This window comes from Vulpes lagopus, chromosome 8, assembly GCF_018345385.1.
Source record: "Vulpes lagopus strain Blue_001 chromosome 8, ASM1834538v1, whole genome shotgun sequence".
Classification (NCBI taxonomy): Eukaryota; Metazoa; Chordata; class Mammalia; order Carnivora; family Canidae; genus Vulpes; species Vulpes lagopus.
In genome coordinates, this window is record NC_054831.1 from 113,702,458 (window position 1) to 113,716,913 (window position 14,456).

The 14,456-nt window shown below is 49.9% G+C and overlaps 1 protein-coding gene across 5 annotated transcripts in view; it reads right to left on the minus strand.

Annotated features, from left to right (window-relative positions):
- Window positions 1–1,828: 1,828 nt before the first annotated feature.
- NOD2 (nucleotide binding oligomerization domain containing 2) overlaps window positions 1,829–14,456 on the minus strand; it is a 36,350-nt gene continuing 23,722 nt past the window's right edge. For all 5 annotated transcript variants that reach the window (XM_041768152.1, XM_041768149.1, XM_041768151.1 and 2 more), the window contains 6 exons: window positions 12,596–12,679; window positions 10,663–10,746; window positions 9,830–9,913; window positions 8,231–8,314; window positions 4,659–4,742; window positions 1,829–3,156 (listed from right to left, as the gene is read on the minus strand). In XM_041768152.1, coding sequence (XP_041624086.1) covers window positions 3,084–3,156; window positions 4,659–4,742; window positions 8,231–8,314; window positions 9,830–9,913; window positions 10,663–10,746; window positions 12,596–12,679 — 493 coding nt within the window. In that variant the 3' untranslated portion in view covers window positions 1,829–3,083. The remainder of the gene's footprint in view (window positions 3,157–4,658; window positions 4,743–8,230; window positions 8,315–9,829; window positions 9,914–10,662; window positions 10,747–12,595; window positions 12,680–14,456) is intronic.

Below are 14,456 nucleotides of genomic sequence, written 5' to 3' on the forward strand. Positions count from 1 at the left end.
AGAACTCTCCAATGGCCTGCCATTATTCTAAGATCTAGCCCAAACCTTGGCCACATGGTCACATGGTCAACCGGGTGCTTCATGAACTGGCCCTATTTACCTCCCCGAACCCATGTAGTGACACTCACCCCTTAGCTTGCCTTAAACATACCATATTTGTTTCCCGTAGCTGCTGTGACAAATGACCATAAACTTGGTGACATAAAATGATACTAATTTTTCTCTTACAGTCCTGGAGACCAGAATCCAAAATGGGCTGGAACCAAAGAGACAGCAAGGCTGTGCTCCCTCTGGAGGTTCTAGGGGAAAATCTGTGTCCTTGACTTCTCCAGCTTCCAGAGCTACATGTCCTGGCCCAGGGGGCCCCTTCCTCTACCTTTGAAGCCAGCAATCTAGCATCTTACTTGGGGTCACACCACCTTCTTCCTTCAAGTCTCCCTCTGCCTTTCTCTAACAAAGTCACCTGTGGTTGCAATTAGGGTCTATCTAGATAATATAAGAAACTCTCCCCATCCTAAGATCCTCCTCTTAATCACATCTTTATTATTATTATTATTATTATTATTATTATTACTATTTTAGAAAGAGAGAGAGCTTGAGAGAGAGGGGGGCAAAAGGAGAGGGAAGTAAATCTCAAGCAGACTCCCCGCTGAGCACAGACCCTGGCAGACATGGGGCTTCATCTCCTGACCCTGAGATACTGACCCGAGCCAAAGTCAAGAGTCTGATGCTTAACCAACTGAACCACCCAGGCACTACTTAATCACATCTTTATAAAGTCCCTTTTGCCACATAAGGCAACAGTCAGAGGCTCCAGGAATGATGAGCTAAATATTTGGGGCCATCACTCAGCCTAGTACACATACCAAGCTCTTCCCCATGACAGGGTCTTCGTGCAGCTAAATCCACAGTGAACAAGCCCCCCCACTCTTGGCAAGGCCAGCCCCTTCTCATTTTGGGGCCCCAGCTTACGGGTCTGTGACCAATCCCCGGTTTGAAGGTTCCCCTCTATTTTGAACCTTTGTTTCTTTCCTCCCTACCACTTACCACAGCAGACCTTATTTTATATATCTTCCAGTTCACTAGTATCCTTCCGGCCTCTCCTCCCTCCTCAAGTGCCTTGAGGACAGGGATCGTGTCTGTTTTGTTCATCCACCGACAGTCCTAACATATCTGGCCAACACATCACTGATGAATGAATTTAAGGAAAATGAAATTTACAATCCAAGACGCCACCACACGAATGGACTGCTGCGTATGGTCCTCGGGGAAAGCAAGCCCATCCATCTCCACCTTCCTCCTGGTCTTCTGTATCAGAACAGTTGTCTGGACAGAAACTACCACCACCACCGAGAACCCACGGAGATGCCGCAGCCATTTAGTGAGCCAGGCCCACGCAAAACATTTCAAGGGAGCGGATCTCACTTCAGTGAGTAGCCACCTGAGCCCTTGCTCATTAAATGCAGTTGAGAATGAGGTCAATAAGGCCTACCCAGGAGGCTGCCCACTGAGGAGAGCTGTTCTCGAACCTTCTCCATTGGAATCACTGGGAGAGAATCAAAGGAGGCCCAAGGACCTCCTCACACTTGCCATTCAGCCATGTGGGGCACCACAAGGCTCCTCCCTGCACAGCCTCAAATTTCACGCAGGGTTAAACCTTTCTGAGAGGAAGCCCAAAGGGTTTTGTTTGCAAGCCCATTTCTAAGAATTGCCTTTGCCCCAAACAATACATTTTCTGCTCAAAACAGCATTCTTCCCCCTCTAAGTAGAAAATTGTGCTTTATATTTGACAACATTCAGGAATGTTCGTTTTTTTTGTTTTGTTTTGTTTTTTAATGTTTGGTCACAATGAAGACAGCTTTGGGGACTCCACAGATTTCTTCTCTGTGACTATTTACAGCATAACATTCATGGTTGTGTTTTTTACAAAAAAAAAAAAAAACAGAGTGAATATAACAAAGCGGTTTATAAATATTAACCAGTTTTCACAAATAATAGTGTTTAAATAATAACACTTGCAGAGCACCTGAGATTACAGAGGTTGAAGCCTCACGCATCATTTGGAGAAAATGCAGAAAAACACGTGCCTTGTAAGGAAAAGGCTTTGATTTTGCCCCTGTATACGTTTAATCCATAACTTTAAGTCACATAACACTGGACCGTCTCTTATGCATGTCTTTTGGAAGTCGGCTGTCAGAGTCCAGCTCCCAGGCATCAACGGGAGACCTGGTGGGACTGCTCAAAACTCTGGCCCAGACTAATCTAAAAACTACATTCTGGTGGGAGTAGTTTCCAAAGGCTTAACTGAATGAAGACTAATTGACTTCACTGGAAATGGAAGTGTGTGTGTGTGATATCAGTGTAGCGTGGTCTTATTTTTCTTGACAATCCAAAATGTCTTGGGGAACAAATGGCTGTCATGTGTCCCCTTTTAATAATGTCTTAAGTATTAGGAAGGACGGCAGGTAAATTAGAGCCCTTCCCACTCTGCGCAGGTGTAGGGGTGGGGGTAGGGGTGTGGTGGAGGGAGGCTCAAAATATCAAAGCTGACGACACCGGTATTCTGAATCCTTACTCACAAAGGAAGTGCCAGGTGCAGGGGTCCAGGATGGGTGGAGGGACAAGAGGTGGGGAACAGCCTGGATAGATGACGACCCACGAGTTAAGACAGCAGAAAGCTGCTTCCTGACTCCCTCTCCTCATTGTGAAGCAGGTGGAAAGGGGCCTCTCATATGGATCTAGGTCTCTACAGCAACAGGCACACAGTGATGCAGTAACACCCATGGGCCCCACTGACCCACGTCAGACCAGCTGCAGGTGGAGAGGAGCTGGCCCTCTTCTGCATTCCATGGACGGAATCTTGGGAACAACTGGATGTAGAAGTAGACTGCAGAAATGTCCATTCTGAGGGGCACTGTCGCTCCTTCTTCTGCCAGAACAAAGATGACCCACTGTGCCAGCCCTGCCCTGGGCAGGATGCAGCTCTGCGTGAATGGGCTGCTGCCAGATGTAATCCAGCTTCTAGGACCCACACCCACAGCCTGTTCGCAAACAAACTGAGATAAATGCTGGCCCCCTCGGCTTCAGAGCAACAGTCTGGTGTCCCTCTGGCTGAGCCTCTCCATTTCCTCCAAGGAGAAAGTGTTGCCTCGGAGCCTAAGGGGGTAATGCAAAGAGGGGTTTCGATGAGCAGTGAGCCAGAGGGGTGCTTTTCATTAGAAGCCGCTACTTTCTAAGCCCCAGGCCTTAATGGCCTGGCCCCTTGAGCCCAGCTGCAGCCTTCCCATGTGGGTGTTAGCTCGGTCCACCGGTCCACCAGGTGGCTCGTGAATCACTGTATGTGATGAAGCAAGCCTCCATGACTCTGCAGAGAAAATCCACACCAGACCCAGCCGGCCCCAACTCCCCAAGGCCAGCGATTCTTTTTAAGGCAACAGCAGAATCCATCAAGAATGCAGTGAGCAAGCCGTGATGCCCTCCCATGCTCTGCCAACAGGCAGCAAATAACATCAGAACCCTTAAAATATCAACCTGATCTTGGCTTCCTTCCCCCGGGGACATAGAATGTGACATTTCCTATAACCATGCGATGGTTTAAAACAAATGCAAAAACAAAAACCCACACACTGCCCAGGCCCTGAGGACCTCATGGCCTACAGGGATTACACAATCATCCAGAAAGGAAAAAATCTCTTCCCAGGACAGACTCCTACAAGTCTTTATTTTTAACTTCATCCTGCGATATGTATTGTTGCTGCTGCCTTGATAGGATTTTTGAGGGAGAGAGCAGTCAGTCTGCATATGCAAAGCAAGGGTCACAAGCTCGCAGGGATGAGACAGGTAATATGTAGCAGTCCAAGTAGCCGGTCCAAGATGACAGGCTTGGTGGCTGTGCTATGGTCAGCATGAGCCAGTCTGCCCAGCTGAGTGGGATCAGTCCTTCTCTACTCTGCTTACTTACCAGCATTTTCCGTGTAGGAACCCAGAGTTGGAAGCTTTTAAGAGAAACCTCAAAAAAACAGATTTCCATGGGGAAATCTCCTACTTTTAAAAGGCTGGCTTCTAGCCCAGAGCCTGAAATGGGTATAGCGGGACATTCACTCTTAACATGTTAAGCCAGAGGAAATCTTTTTTACTAACTCTGTGAGTGATAAATACATCCCTGGAAAGAAGGAGGATCAATCTCTCAAGTTGTGACTCACTGCTTTTTTCAAATGCATGAAGGAACATGGCTTTTAATTATAAAGATCTAGAAACACTGTGCAACAGTACCTGCCTCCCACTGACGATGTCACCTCCATCCAAAGGCTCTGATACAACAGCCTTGATCTAGGAAGGCAGGTGTAATGGCCCCGAGTTCTTGTGGCCCTGTCACTCATCCGCCACACCCCCTCCTACACTGTTACCTGGAACTGAAGTATTCCTGAATACTCAGGACTTAAAAACAAATCGCTTAAAAAAAAAAAAAACCACTTGGTCCATGCTTGGAGATATAAAAACATCTTTCCCAGAGAGAGATTAGATACATTGCATGCAGAATGCTACTGAATGTCAGGGCCCAGAGGGAAAATGCCCAGGTATCCCTCTCTCCTGGCTCCATTTTACAGATTGGAAAAGTGAGGCTCAGAGAGGTAAAGAGGCCTGCCCAGGGGCCTTACCAGACTTCCAGGATGGTATCATTCTTTTCCAGGGCCTGCAGGAGGCCTTCTGCCCCAAGGTAGGTGATGCAGTTGTTGGACAGCCTAGAGAGTAAGATGGACAGGTGAGCTTCAAGGATGCTTGATTCTCCTCTTGGGCCTGTCCCATTAAAGGAGGCTCTGGGAGTTGGCCAGCCTACAGAAGCCCACCTGTCCCCTTGACATGTCCCTCTCCTGTCTGTGATTCCCAACGAGCTCATCTACAAAGGCTCAAGGCCTTAAGGGAAATTCACCCTTGTCCCCTCCGCTATCCACAGTCATGTATCTAATTAAGTAGCTACTGCCTTAGGAAGTTGCTATGGCACGGGGGTTAAGTATGTGCATTTTACTTCCTGGGTTCCAATCAATGTATTCCATTTCCTTTTTGATCTCAGGCAAATTAGTCCCAATTGCCTCCTCTGTAAGACAGACCTATGAAAGTACCTACCTCACGGAGTCTAAGAATTAAACAAAAGGATGGCATATTCTGTGGTACACTGGGCACCATACTCAACTGAAAGGAAATAATCAATGAAGAGTAATATTTTCATCTGGGGGGAGATGGGGGAGAACAGGGATATGGATTTGAGAAAATACAAGGTTGGCAATTGGGCGGGGAGAAGCACCTGGTCAGGGACAGCAGGGGAAGAGCCATCACCTCATGCTGTCCTTTAGCTCATAGCCTGGCTCTTGAGACAGCTCCACTACGTACATGTCTGCCCTCCATGATTTCAGGAACATCCAGGAAGCTGACCCTAAGCTAGTACTAATAATAACAACAGCCAATATTAGCTAAAATCCTACTACGTGCCAGCTTGATACCTCTATCATTTCAGTGGTGCTCGCAACCCTAAAAGCAGGGTCCTTTTTACCCCTGTTTACACTCAAGGTTATTTGAGCACAATCCAAGGAGAAATGGTGGGTAATTGTGGAGCTGGGGTCCAAACCCAATCCCTCAGAGCCCACACATTTAAGCAATGTTTGGCAGTCACTCTGCCTGGAAAAAGAAAGATGTGGGGGGATATATATATATATATATGAATATATATGAATATATATATGAATTCATATATATATATATATATATATATATATATATATATATATGAAGCTTGGTTTAAAAAAATCTTATTCATTTATTTGAGAGAGAAAGAGTATAAGCAGGGGAAAGGCGAGGGACAAGCAGACTCCCCACTGAGCAGGGAGCCCAACTTGAGGCTCCATCCCAGGACCCTGGGATCATGACCTGAGCTAAAGGCAGATGCTTAACTGAGCCACCCAGGCACCCCAACAAGCTTGGTTTTCATGGGGAAACAGTGAGGGATGCTAGAGTTCAGTAGTGCTTAATTATAAGACTCGAGGCTAGGCAGCGTGGGACAGCCCCTGCTGCTATTACCTGGCAGCCCTTGGGGTCAACTGGGGTAAGTCTGCAACGGCGAGGGAGGACAAACGTGCCATATCCACACTCGGTTAATACTAAACCAGGTACTGCCAAAGGCCCCGGTGTGCAAAGCCTGGCATCCCAGCTTAGACAATCCAGGCATCACCCAGGCCTCCCAGCCCCATTTCACCCAAATGACGAGTGGAAGTGTTTTCCCCAAACATTTGGCAACTTCCTCGCCCCTGCAAAGCAACACAAACAAGTGTTGCCAGAGTGGATGGCGGGCTGGCAGCAAAGCAGACACTCTCCTAGAGGCAGCTGTCTGCCTGCCTCTGAAGGCAAGTGTTTTCCCTGGGGCCACATTTGTCAGGGCAGATGCCACCCTTCCTGTAGCACAAGGAACCATCTGATGATGCCCTGACATCCCTCTCAAGTGAGACCTCTGGCACCCTGGCAGGTGTGGCACCAGCCTTGGGGAGCCCAGACACAAGCCCATGATGATCACTAGCTGGGCTCTTCCTCACATCTGCTGTCCCTCCCTGACCCTGTGGCCTGGGAACCTGCCCACTGAGCCCACTGAGCCCGCCAGCAGTGGTCACCACAACTTCCACCCAACACTGCCACCATCCAGCCCTCCAGCTCCTGGACCCTCCACAGAACCTCCAGCCAGCACCTGCCCACCTTCACCAGCCTTCTCCACTGCCACCAGCCTGATCCAAGTCTCCTTCATCTCCTGCCTGGAAGACAGCAGGAGCTCCTGACTGGTCTCCCCACTTCCATCTTACCCCTCTCGCATCTGTTCTGCACAAAGCTGCAAGCATGATCTTTTTATGATGTAAATCAGATTATGTTACTGCCCTGATTAAAATCCTCCAGAGGCTTCTCAATGCCCCTAGAAAAAAGCCCCAAATCCTTCCCATGGCTCTGCGGCCTATGTGGCCTCCTTACCCTGCCTCTTTCTCCCTCTACCCTTCCCTACCTACAGTCTAACCACGCAGGCCCTGCCCACTGTTCCCAAAACCCCCAAGCTTGCTTCTGTCTCAGGGCTTTTGCACTTGCAGTTCGGTCCACCTGGAGTGCGCGGTCCTGAGACCTCGACATTACAAGAACAGTAACTTTTCTTGTTATTCAGGTTTCAATTTCAATGCCACCTTTTTGGAGATGCCTTGCCCAAACACCTGCAACCCTGCCCCTCCAGACACTCCCTGACACATCTCCCTCTTGAATTTTCTTTGGAGCCTTTATTATAAATAATCTTGTATATCTGCTTACTTGTTCATTATCTGCCTCTCCCCCTAGAATCTAAGAGCTAGGGGGCTGAGGCCTGTTTTGTTCTTTCCACCACTCTATCCTCGGGGCATCCAACAATGCCTGGCATAGTGAGTGCTCCAGAAATATTTCTTGCATCAATACATAAATGGATGAATGCACGCATGGATGCACAACAAAGAAATGAATGAATGCACACGTGAATAAATGCAAGCACGCCTGCCTGCATAACACGAGAGAAACTAAAGATGATTGGCAGAAGAGGTCTGCTGGAGCCAGAGATGGCCCCCTGGAAAGGGGGCGGACATGTCCCAGAAGCCCCATTAGTAGATGCCATCAGCAACCCCCTACGCATGTGCTCAGGTTCCCCGTCTACCTCTGAGGGCTGCTCATTGGGAAAACCTCTGCTCTCTGCTACAGACCCCAGGAGCGTGCTCAGCTGTGTGCAGGGCAAACTGGAAGTGCTGGAAGATTCATATCCCCACAGGCACACCAGTGAGGACAGGCAGTTAGTGGATAAATACCCCTGCTGCCTCGCTCCCCAGTTGGTTAGGGGCTCCTGGAGCCTCCCAGCAGGTCTGAGCCCCAGCTGCCTTGGGTGATACCCCGGGTGATAACTGCTTGATGACACACCTGTTACTGTCCCCACACCTGATACTGGGTCCCTGTCTTCCCCTACATCATTTCCGTGACCTCTCACCACTGTGTGCTGGGACCACCTCCTGAGTAAAAAGCTTGCCCTGGAATCTCCGTCTGTGCTTGGGAGGAAACCCTGACACTACTGCCAAGTCACCCTATGGGAGTTAGCCAGGCAGGAAGCTGCCCACATACACCCCCTCACCCCTCCCTGCCCCACCCCCACCGGGCCCATCATTATCGTCCTGGTTCCTGCCAGGCTCCTTACTTCAGAACTTTCAAACTTGAATTCCTCTCAAGTCCTTTGGCCAGAGAACACACACCTTCATCCCGGAGATGGTTCTCCTCCAGGCTGGCAAGAACAAGAGAGAAAATCCAGTTGATGTGGTAACATTTATTATAGAAGAGGTAACATTTATTATTCTAAGAATGTACCTGCTTGCTCCCCCAGTTAGAAAAATCCAACATCTGAAAATCTGAAATGAAAATCTACAGTTACAGATAAAGTGAGAACTGGAAGAGTAGGGTATGAGGGTTTTTAATTCCAGGGGTGTCTTTGGGAGAGAATTCACCCCAGGCCTCCTCTACATGAGAGGTTTCCTCCTGTCCCAGGGACTGAATATCCATGTTCCCTTTCTTACTATTGGAAGTCTCATTCCATTTGGGCAACCATGGGCTTGGGTGGGGGGAATAAAGCTGCATTTCTCACCCTCCACTCTGGCCGGGGTTGGCCAGTAACATCTACTCAGCTGTGAACCCATAAGGGGAAATTGGCAGATGGGGGCCCTGGAAATGCTCTTTAAAAGAGAGAGGCCTCGCTGGCCTGTACCTCCTGCCCTTCCTGGATATACAGACTGAATGTGGGGACACAGAAATACTGCAGGTACAGCGGCCATCTGGGACCAGGAGGCACCCAACCAGGACAGTGAAGCCACAGACATGTGAAGGGACAGAGACAGTATCAGACCCCTGCTGGCCTCATGGAGCCATTACACTACCCCATGCGGCCTGCCGGCAGACCGGCTGAACAGGAAGAAAATAAATCCTTTACTGGTTTGAGCCACGGGACATGCGAGGTTCCCCCGCCATCATCTGCAGCCTAATGTATTTATAACCAATAGACCAACGGGGGAGACATGTCTCTAACAAGAATTTCCAAGTGGTAAAGCCCAAGCAGGACATAATCAATGGGACACTGGCAGAGCCAGGGGGCCCTGCTGACAGCCAAGGCCACCACAATATCCATTTTGTGACAATGATCAGGGGTTTCAACATTTTATCTCCCTGACAGAATCAGGGACTGCCCAGAACATGTCATACGGAGACCAGACTAGAGGCATCTAAAGGACGGGAAACTGAGAATCAGTTTCAGGTCAACAACGTAAGCACAATTTATGGTTCCCCTTTACAGTTCCTCCAAACCCCACTCCACCTTCCAGGGTGACCCTCACTCTACTCTCTGGTGTTCTTGGGCACTCAACTTGACTTAGAAATAAAACATTCTGATAGAGTAACGTATGCTTTACAGTTGGAAGCAGTCATCCCTCATTTTATGGGTAAGAAACCCAGGATTCACAGAGTATTATATGACTTGCCAGAGATCACAGCAGGCCTTGAAGCTCAGCCAGCTTGATTCCAGACTCTCTGCTCTCAACCATCATGCCGTATGGAGGCAGTATACAAACCCACAAATACAATTACCCAAAAAGAATTAGGACCTTCACGCCAGGCTCGATAGGCTTCATGCCACTTGGGACACAGAAAGACAAACTCAAAGGCCAACCGCTCAATTATCCACTCCTGTTTTATCTGCTTCCACAGATGAGGCCCGGGAATAAAGAAAGAGCTGTAAATCCCCCCAACTCACCAGAGTTCTTCCAGTGCCACGTTCTTTTCCAACATTAATGCTAAGGCTCGAGCCCCGACACTGCCAATGCCGTTTCCCACCAGGCTGAATGGAATCAAGGAACAAAAACATGTCAAGGCACAGAGGGTCCTCAGAGATAAGCTAACCCAAGGAAGGCAAAAGGCACAACACCTAGAGCCCAACTACACCGTGGGTGTCATTTCAGACATTACTAATTGACCACAGTGCTCTTTTTCATTCAGCCCAGAAGCAGCCTTCAACTCCTTCCTGGCATGATGAATAGGGGCAGCCACTATTCATGGATTGCTGTTGGTCCTGGAGATAAAATATATCTGATCCAGCCACAAATCTTCAATTTACAGATAGGAATCAAGACCTTTTTTATGAATTTTTTTGGTTTTATTTTTTTAGTGAGAGTTGAGAGGGAAGGAGGGGAAAGAAAGGGGAGGGTAGAGGAAAAGGGAGAGAGAGAGAGAGAGAGAGAGAGAGAGAGAATCTCAAGCAGACTCCTCCCTGTGCATGGAACCTGATGTGGTGCTGGATCCCAGGACCCTGAGATCGTGACCTGAGTTGAAATCAAGAGTCAGATGCTTCACTGACTGAGCCACCTAGGCACCCTTGGGAATCAAGATCCTCGAGAGGAAGAAGAGACACTCGAAAGTGACCCAGAAAGACTCAAATGTCCTGACTCCAAAGCTAAGGCTCTCTCTTTCACCCCACTGCCTAACACAGCAGGGTAAAAACAAAGTTCAAGCAAATGAAGGACTTCCCAAACTGGCCCAGGCTCCTCCCTCCTGCTGGCTCCCTGTGGCCAAACAGACCCAGAAGCTTACCTGAGCCACCTCAAGCTCTGGTGATCACCCAAGGCTTCAGCCAAGGCCTGGGCCCCCTCATCACCCACCTTGTTGCCCCAGAACCTAAAAAGGCCAACAAATTGGGTCAGTCAGTAAGTTACTGCTATATGTCCTAGACATGTGTTAACAGTGCCCTTCCTCTCTGTGTCCCAGACCAGAGGGGCAGGACCACCCAATTCCAGAAAGGTCTCAGTGGGTCTCCTAGGTCCCAGCAAAGTGGACCTGCCTCCCCCTTTTTGGAGGAACAGCCAAACTGCACCCATATTTTTCAGTCAGGTTTACAGAATAGTAGAGGCCCACCTAGCACATGACCTCAGGCTCAGGGAACTCACTCTCAATGGCAATTCACACAGTTGTGACATTTTTCCTGACCTTTAGGTCAGATCTGCTTCCTGGGAAACTGCTACCCTTGGGGACCACCTGAAACAAGTGTCACTCTTTTTCTACAAGCCAGCATTCTCTCTTGCTCCTTCCTTAAATCCCCTATTCCTTCATGGCATCAAACTCCTTCACTTCCAGGGTCATCTCCCTCAGACCCACTTGCAGTTTGGATGGATGTTTCCCTTTGCAAAGGTGGCACCCAGCTCATACCTTGCGGCTGGGCTGGTTTACACATAAGAAGTTCGCCTGGACCTGTATGTGTACAAGTGAGCAAAGCTGGTCGAGGAATGAGGTTCACTGCACTTTCATTCATTAGGTAAATGTTTATGGGGTTCTGGCTATGTACCAACATGGCTCTGTGCCCCAGGGAGAGAGCAAAAAACCATGTAACAGCAAAAAAACCTGAACCCTAAGTGTGCCTCAACATGAGGCCCTTCAAATAGATGACCGCCAGCCAGCCAGTGGAATACTAAGCAGCTTGTCTCTGAAAAATGAAGTCATTATGGTACGAAAGATATATTGTTAGGCAAGAAGGAAAAAAACAATACTCAGAACAGTTTGGATCAGACAATAGTAACTGGAGGTTTTAGCACAGTGCCTGGTCTAGAAAGGTGCCTTAATAAACATGTGTTGAAAGAGAACACCCTGCATATACTAGTTGTGAATCGAGCAGGAGAAAGCTTAGGGGGGCTGGGCCACCCTGGTGCTGAACTCTATGCTGCTGATAATGCAGCCTGGAAAAGGTGCTGACCTTTCAAGCAACATGGTCCCACTCTGGTTCACACGGAGCTTGAGGGCAGCTTGCCTACCAGTGAAATGGGTTGAGTCTTAAGGTTAGTCTGTCTTCCTACAGTCTTGGGTTCTCAAACTCCCATTTCTCATCAAAGGGACCATACTTCACACCAGGTGAGAAGGGACAGGAGAGGCAGCTGCCACTGTGGGGATGGTCACTCAGCCCAGCAACCAGAGGACGCCCCTCCACCCCCACTCCAACACTCTCTGGGGATCTGTGGTCTGTGGGACTGCCCTCCACCCTGTGTCTGAATCGCTGCCCTCCCTGAAAGGCCTGGCAGTCCTGCAGCAACAAGCGCTCTGAAAGACCTGGTGAAGCCCCCTTCCCTCCCGGGGCCACCTGCATCTCCTCTCTGGCTTCTCGTCCTCGGCTGCCACTGCATATCCTCTGGGGGGACTTCTTAAAATGCCTGATTCCTAAGCCCCACACCTCAGAGTGGGGCCCAGGCAATGGCATTCTTCAGAAGCTCCCAAGTAGTTCCAATGTGCACACGAAGGGGAGAAGCATAGCCCTAGCACCAGCAAGGACTGGAGGGCTTCCTTTTACCTCATGGGCACTGCCCCCCAACCCCCCACATCCTGAACTTCCTGTTTGTTGAGTGAAAGGCAATCACGAAGCAGCCAAGGGCCACCCACTCTCTGCCCCTGACTCTGGGGAACTTCCCGCTGAAACATTTCACCCACCTCTACATCCCCCAACCTCCCCATGAGGGTCTCTCTGCCCCAGAATCCAACCTACCCCAAGAACTGCAAGGAGGTGTTGGCTCTGAGCCCCTTGGCCAGCGCCTGGGCTCCTGCGGCAGTGATATGGTTATTCCCCAGCCTGGAAGGGAAGGCAGGAGACCAAGTCAGTGAGGCACAGGGAGATGTGAGTACCCAGAGAGCCCGGGGCTGGTGATGGTGGGAAAGCATGTCCCAGACACAGAAACACGGAGAAAAGCTTTGAGGACCTCTCTGTAGGATGCAGATGCCTATTCTCTCCCTCCTGCCCGCCCAAGAGGCTCAGTGTGTGCTCTTCTAGTCCTGCTTGGGGGAACCTCCTCAGTAATGATTCCTGCTCCCGCTACTTCATTTCCCAGTTGCAAAGGGAAAGAAGTGGGGAAATCTATTTTGCAAAGCTGCGCGACAGGTACAGGCAGGAGGCAAATAGGCAGGTGTCTCAGGAGGTGGTTTCCCCAGGGGATGGAGGGTGAGTCACTTGCACACCTTTTCCTCCTGTGTCAGCCACCAGCTAGTGCTAGGCTCTAGCTCCCCTGCAGCTTTCCTGGGCCCCCCACTGGTGCAAGGAGCATTCTCCTGTTCCAAAAGAGGGCAGACCGACCACTGGGAGAGGGGAGGGGATCCTGCTGAGCCAGAGCTGGAGGCAGGAGGCTCCAACCACATCCAGATACCTCAGAGAGTTTCAGAGAGCTCCCCAGAACTCTTACTCACAGCCCCAGGCTTCCTGGAATGGATAACACACTTTCTTCTTTTTAGAGAACTTTCAGATCCTTGAAGCCTTGAAGCTACTCTAACTCACAATGTTGTAGGGCAGGTCCCATTATCCCCTTCGAGAAGGAATGTGGTGGCCTCTCATACCTCTGACCACACAGGCCATGTAACCAAGGGCCCCTGCTGCCGTGCTGGGAAACACAAGGTCTGTCTGGAGGCCGGCTTCCCACAGGTGGCTCCAGCCAGCGACAGGGAGACTCAAGATGCTGCTGGGCCAACTTGTCTGGAACTTGCCACCATCCGTGCTCTCAGAACTGTACTGAAGGCCACGATGCTTCCTCCCAGCCATCCCTGCTTCCCTCTCCCCCTCACTTAGGGTGAAACCTGCCCAGCAGCCCGCTGACGCTCCCAGCCTCCCCCAGCGCCCTCCCCCAGTGCCCCTCATAACCATCTCCCCCCAACAAATTTCTTGCGCATCTAATCCCTCTTCAGAGGCCTGAACTCCTGTTGGACAAACATACTGAGAACTTGCTTGATTATCCACCATCTTTTAGCCACTGCGCTCCCGACATAAAGCACTGACTCCATTGTGCCAGCTTTCTATGCAGGTTATTAACTCATTTAATCATCACAACAACCTATGAGGACGCTGTAATTACTATCTGCATTTTGCAGAGGGGAAACAGAGTCACAGACACTGGGCTGACCCACGGTCACACAGCAAATGAATCTCAGGGACCCTGGACCCAAACCTCGATTGGTCTGGCCCCAGAGCCCCATGCTCTCAACGATCCTGCTATGCTCGTCCAAAACGCAGGCCTCAAGTTCTGAGTGTGGCACCTTCTCACTACCACACAGTCCTCTCTGGGCACAGCAGAAGCGGGTCCTTCGTACAGCGTGGCACCTCTGGGGTTGGCTGCAGCAGCTCTGCCTGAGATGTGCTACGTGGTTAGCAATGCAAAAATGGCAGCTCCTATCCCCAAACCCAGCCCAGCAGGTAGAAAGAATGGATGAAAGCAAGTGTTCGCTTTGTCTTCTCTCACTGCCACATAAATCCAGGAGACAAGATGATCCCAGGGTTAGAGAGACACAGAGAGAGAGAGAGAGAGAGGCCACGCCAAGCCAGGGGCCAGCAGGAGAAGTGCCGTAATGGTGTCAGATAGGAGAGA